Genomic DNA, 6,054 nt, shown 5'->3' with positions numbered 1-6,054 from the left:
ACATATATATAACATTATAGTACAATATGTAATTATTTAAATTAATTCTGTACCAAACCGCGGGGTGTTGCCCTTGCACCCCTAACCCATATAATGAAACTCCCCCGATTGGACAGATCATTCAGCTCCACTTCGCTCGTGGGCTCAGTTCTACTCCAACATTTGTCCCATTTATGGTATATGAGCTATACCTAACCGTTAATGAAGATTGCAGCTTAAAAAGGTCCATAATTATTCTGTTTATTGATATCTCTTGTCGGATAATAGACATTGTAAAAGTGGACAAATTGTTTCTCAACATGAAATAAATTCAAATTGAGCTTTTCATTACAGTAAGTAAACAAAAAACTCACCCACGGCTTCAACCAACATTACTATCACTCTTCCACCATTACCAATGTAATCTGCGAAGGAATTGATCACAAGCACACATCCCTGCATCATAGATTATGTTTAAATAATAAGTTAAATTAATCATGAGAAACAATATGCTTGAAAATCACAAATAAGTCCTAACAATGGTTAATTACAAAATGACTATCTTCAATGTGTTCATCATCCTAACAATGACTAAGGAGTGTTAATTTCAAGCAACCGCTGCCAATGCGCTCCATGTCGAACGCTCGCAATTTGAATAAGTTTGAGGCCTTCCACACACATCATACCACAACTCGTATTTTGTTGAAAAACTCATTCAAGATAAGAAATTGAGAGAGTTTATACTCCTCGAACAAAAATGATGAACTCTTAAGGTGCTCCATACAAATGTAAGAACAACTCAAACATAATTCATGCTTCACAATAAAGAAGCAATTCTAACAATTCCTATAGCAAATCAAAATGATTGAATGATCAAGTCTAATTCCTATTATTCAACAAAATTATTTGTAGCTGGCATATTTGCAATACAACCATGCTGTTGAGTCGCATCTCCTTTACAAATCTTTAGTGGGATCAAATGTCAAACAGTTGTCGCGCAAAATCCAAAGGGGCCATGCCAAAAATTTAACAAAGCCGGAATCACACCTTTAGGTAACAAAGCACAGATCCCATAAGAGAACCCAGCACTCCAAAGAAGGCTAAGAACCTGCATTTGTATATTCCCTGCCAGCAAAAAAATATGTCAGACCATGATACCAGTGCAAGAAGGACATAATGCGATGAGAAACTGAAAACCTTCTCGATGAGCTCCTCCCATTGCAGCGAATCCTCCGCACTTGAGCTTCCTGTATCGGCTCTAAGTGCGGAAGCGACGGGAGGAGGAGAAGAGAGACTGGTGTTGAAGATAGCCGGCGGGGACGCGGGCGGCTCACAATTCACAACATTTAAATGATTGAAGTCCTAGAATGAGGCGATTATACAATAATACGAATAATCCATGCGACAGTTAAATAATTTTTGGATAGTATCGAAATACAATTTATCAAAAAATAATGAAAAAAATAAAATTTACGTATGCTGTCCACAACTCTTATCTATTTGCATATTTCACAACTAATCTTTCTTTTTTTACATATATATATATATATATATATATATAGTACTCCCTTGTATTTCAATCATATCATGCTAACACATATGAATAAAATAAAAATTTAAATCCTAGATATGTATATACATAAAATTTTTTAGGTGTATGTATGTGTTGTGTGCTTGAAAGTTCACAATTTTATAGTGATAATTTAACTTTTTAGTATTACATGAAGATCCAACGCATATATGACTAAAAGAAAAGTTGGGGAGAAGACACCAAAATTATTTATGGAAAAATCATAAAAGATGGAAAAAAATCAAAAAAATCATGGTGTCAGATTTAGCTAAAATAATCTAATATATAATCATCAGTACAATTGTTTACTCTTCATGAGGAGTAGAAAAGATGGAATCATAATTTCTTAAAAATAATCAAACAAATATACTTGTATGAGGATAATTAGGATTATAACTTATTATTGTCTCACTACAACAGTCATGGTGGGGCTATTATAGTTCTAGTTGGCTATAGATGTAGTAGTTGATGGTAGAAGTCATAGTTTGGTTTAACAATTGTTAGTGGTGGTTGAAATTGACTTATGATTGGTGGTCAATACTATCAAACTTAAAGTCGTTGATTTGCGCTTATCTGGACCCAAATTGGACATCATTGAGTTAGTCTTGTTGGGATGCTTAACTTGCATATAAACTAGTTAAAATTAGGGCTCAAATGATCTCGAATTTGAAATGTATCTTACTAAAATCACATAAAAATTCATGTCTAATGATAAATTAAACATTTTTAAAAACACTTCAATATGTAAAAGTACACCCTAATAAAAATAATTGAAACACTAACTCTAATAATAATCTAATCATGGTCCTTACAAACACCTTTACAAAAAGCTCACCGAAAAGCAACTCACACAACCCCAATCAAAGACCATCAATAAGGAAACTCCCTAAAAATCTTCCAAAGTGATGAACTTTGATTGAAGAAAAGGAGATCCACAACCAAAGTTCACCTCACCAAATAAAAAACATCTTCCCCCCAACCTACATTCCTTCTCATTAATCCTAAGAAAATGCAAGTACAAACTCCTCAAACCAATTCAAGTTTGGTATTTCCTTCGCCCATTAGAAAACCATTTCCAATACCCCCATTACATTCATTCCAAGGCAAAGAAGATACCAAACTTCCTCATCTCCAAACCTCACTTAGAACCTCTTCAAACATAAAACAACCAACCAAAGGGAATCCCTAATGTCTTCTCCTCCTCCCCCTCCTCCTCCATCTCCCTCATGCCAAGACCAAATCCACGGCGGAGAGACCGCCCCAACCCGCTCATATGGCTGGTCGCCATCATCTGCGCCGTGCTCGCCGTCCTCGTCATCATCGCCGGAATCATCATCTTCTCAATCTACATGATCTACCAACCCAAAATTCCTTACATTCATATCACATATGCTCATTTAAACAAGCTCAATTACGATCAAACGGGCTCGCTCGAGGTCGAGATGGCCATCACCATCGCAGCAGAGAACCACAACGCCAAAGCTGATGCAGTCTTCTCCGCCGCCGGATTTATCCTGAGGTTCCATGACATAGAGGTAGCACAGCTTCGAGCCGACGCGTTCGATGTAGCAAAAAACAGTTCTTTGCCTCTGAATTATGTTGTTCAGTCCTCGGTGATTCCACTTGATGAGGGAGCCATGGATGAGATGGACATAGCTCTGAAGCAGGAGAAGATTAGTTTCACTCTCAATGGGCAAACGAGGACCAGATGGAGGGTGGGCATATTTCTATCTGTTAAGTTTTTGTTGCATATGCCTTGTCAGCTTCAGTTTGCTCCGTTTAATGGGAGTAGTGTTGGAGGAGTTGGGTGCAGCTCTAAATCACATTGAAGGAAATTTCAGTTCATGTTGAAGAAATTATGTGGCCGCAGTGTTCGATCTGGATGGATCGTCGTGAGATTCATAGCGGTATCCGGACAACAATTACCTGCAAGTAATAATTTTTCTTCATGTTAGGATATAATAAACAATATTTAGTTTAGTTATTTATTAGAATTTTTAAAATGTTGTTGATTTGATGAAACATTTGAGTAATAGAAATATAAGAATTTTTTAGGATGTTCATTGACATTATTTGAGAAACTCCTTTATGACTGCAACATGAAAAATTTATATTTATAATATTTTGATTGTCATTTATAGAATCATATATATATATATATATATATATATATATATATATATATATATATATATTGCTGAGATTTTATGAAATTATTTTGGAGAACTTACTTGGGGGATAAGAAAATAAGAAAAAAAATAAAGAAGAAGACTGCTTTCTACAAAGAAAGGGAGTTGGAAGGAATGCTTTCTCTGCCTTTTTTTAGGCTTCATGTTCTCTTCTTTGCTTTTCTTTTGTATATGGGCTCCCCATAATAATCACTAAAGACAAAAGATAAAAGCTAGAAGGAGTCAAGGGGGATTCATAAAGCATGCTCTTTTAGCATTGTTGTAAGTTAAAAAAAAGAAAAAAGGTTTTTTGCCTTCCCTCTCTCTCTCTCTCTTTATTAATGGTTTCTACGAAGCTCAATTCAAATTTAAAAATTTATACAATTCACTTTAGTCTTTTGGTCGAGGGTTTAAGGACCATTTCAAATAGCTTTTCGCATGCTCTGAGTGTTGAAAGATCATCAAAAATTTTGTTTGAGGGATTGTTTTTTTGTTGCTTTCTAGAAATTTCTGTTGTAGGAAACTGGTTTTTTCAACATAACATGTTAAAGTGTGATGACTGAAAAAAATTATCTTCATATTTTTTATGGAAAAAAAAACATCTATTAATAATTCGCATCATTGCTTTCTAAGAAGTTATTTTCTCTACTAAAACTTTGCAACTACATTTCTTAAAGCGCTGCAACCACTACAACTAGACTATTAGTCTTCTAACCAAGTGGTTCTGAGTTCAAGAACATGCATATGTAGTGTGTATGTTTATGATTAAACTTGCTCATATATATAAAAAAAAAAAAATTAAGAAAATATAACTTTAAGGAAAATGAAATTGAAAGGATATTGGTTTTCTCTTGAAAGCTAGTAGTTGGAGTCCTTTTTCTTTATCTTAGAAAGTAAATTTATCACATATATATTTTAATCAAATAGTTTTTGAATATCACTACCATTCTATTCATGACTTCACAATCACTTTCTCAATGATGATTAGTTCACTAAATTTATTTTTGATGAATAGAATATAGAGATTAATGAATTAATTATTGACATTCTCAACTAAAAACTTGTTCAAATTGACTTATAAGATTAAGGTTTTTATTATATTTTAGCTATCAAATTATTGAATTTTTACATACTATATTTTGATTAATTATAAGTTTTTTAGACTTCAAATTTAAGTTTTTAAGGTTGAAAACAAAACTTAAAACCATTTGGCGAGCGAATGCCACAAAATGAGAAATCAATGAGAGCTTAATGCATGTGAAACATATAAATTGACTTTGAGAAATGTATAAACACATCAAATGTTATGAAACAACCGAATGGAGCTAGAGGCGTGGAAGAGCAAAAGAATATTTGATTGACAATGAGCACGCCACTACGCTCTTTTCGTGAATGATTACCAAGTGAATAAGCGGAAGAGGACGGGTGAAACGAAAGGAGAAAATATTGCGTGCGTAAAGCATGCATACAAATAAGTGCATAGATAAAGGACTACCAGGTGAAGAAAAGAAGAAGAGACTTACAACGTACGTACCGACAACCAATCATGATACAATATACTGTAGAGTACAACCTAATGCCTGATTGGTTGTTTGTATATACATTGTACATACAAATTTTTTTTTTGAAAAAAGGGTGATAAATCTAGGGTACATGTGCGAAATAGTGTTAGGTAACTAATTTAATAGATTTTCCAATTACTCAGGTTGCTTAAAGTTTTTTTTATATATATATAACAAAATGAGTACTTAAATGTGAGAGTACCTTCTGCTTTTTCTTTTAATTTTCGACTAATATACTACACATTCGAACACTAAGCAGTTCAAAGTTAGAAAAATGGTGCTAGTGAAAACCATCATACGAGAATGGGAGAACTGAGTGAGCCTATCATGATGGCAATAGGGGGTGATCTTGAGAATGACTCTTAAATTGAAACTGAATGTCTCTAGAATAACTTTATTTTAACATATTCATAGACTATTTTAACATTTCTACAAACTCTAAAATTAAAACTAACTCTTGAAAATAATAAAAAACTTACTATATCTATGTGTATTTGTGCACAGATTAATAAATGAAAAATATCTAAATTTGGATTTTTTCGGACGATGAAATTGGACTCGCCCAAAAATAGGGGGGCAACTGATACACCACCAATAAATTTTCATCATTCGACACGAATCTCGATGCAGTTTTTTTAACAAGAAACATTCAAACTTTGATCAAGAGTCATCCGGAGCTCCGATTTCAACAAACTTATATTCAAACTGATTGGCTCGATGGGACGGACCTAATGATATGTAAGTCGGTTCAATCCGAGTCAATCAAGCTTGGATC

At 33.8% G+C, this 6,054-nt stretch overlaps 2 protein-coding genes across 2 annotated transcripts; one reads left to right on the top strand and one right to left on the bottom strand.

The window, feature by feature from the left end:
* Positions 1-73: 73 nt before the first annotated feature.
* Positions 74-2,420, bottom strand: LOC110036932. The gene is made up of 5 exons (XM_020741494.1): positions 2,385-2,420; positions 1,177-1,341; positions 1,027-1,104; positions 354-435; positions 74-191 (listed from the first exon to the last, which is right to left on the bottom strand). Exons 1-5 carry the CDS (start codon positions 2,418-2,420, stop codon positions 172-174), a joined length of 381 nt encoding a protein of 126 aa, XP_020597153.1. The 3' UTR covers positions 74-171.
* LOC110036933 (NDR1/HIN1-like protein 12) lies at positions 2,385-3,460 on the top strand. Its single transcript, XM_020741495.1, has one exon. It carries the CDS (start codon positions 2,776-2,778, stop codon positions 3,376-3,378), a length of 603 nt encoding a protein of 200 aa, XP_020597154.1. The 5' UTR covers positions 2,385-2,775; the 3' UTR covers positions 3,379-3,460.
* The last annotated feature ends 2,594 nt before the right edge of the window (positions 3,461-6,054 follow it).

Source organism: Phalaenopsis equestris, unplaced genomic scaffold (assembly GCF_001263595.1).
Source record: "Phalaenopsis equestris unplaced genomic scaffold, ASM126359v1 Scaffold212765, whole genome shotgun sequence".
In the NCBI taxonomy this organism is placed as follows: domain Eukaryota; kingdom Viridiplantae; phylum Streptophyta; class Magnoliopsida; order Asparagales; family Orchidaceae; genus Phalaenopsis; species Phalaenopsis equestris.
This window is presented reverse-complemented; position numbering and strand designations above follow the sequence as displayed.

Excerpts from the sequence above, each read along its gene's own strand:
- LOC110036933 (XM_020741495.1), top strand. The coding sequence starts at position 2,776 with ATGCCAAGACCAAATCCACGGCGGAGAGACCGCCCCAACCCGCTCATA.
- LOC110036932 (XM_020741494.1), bottom strand. The coding sequence starts at position 2,420 with ATGGTCTTTGATTGGGGTTGTGTGAGTTGCTTTTCG. Across the intron at positions 1,105-1,176 it reads GGGAGGAGCTCATCGAGAAG|GGAATATACAAATGCAGGTT; the intron begins GTTTTCAGTTTC and ends TTTTGCTGGCAG. Across the intron at positions 436-1,026 it reads CTGTGCTTTGTTACCTAAAG|GGATGTGTGCTTGTGATCAA; the intron begins GTGTGATTCCGG and ends TCTATGATGCAG.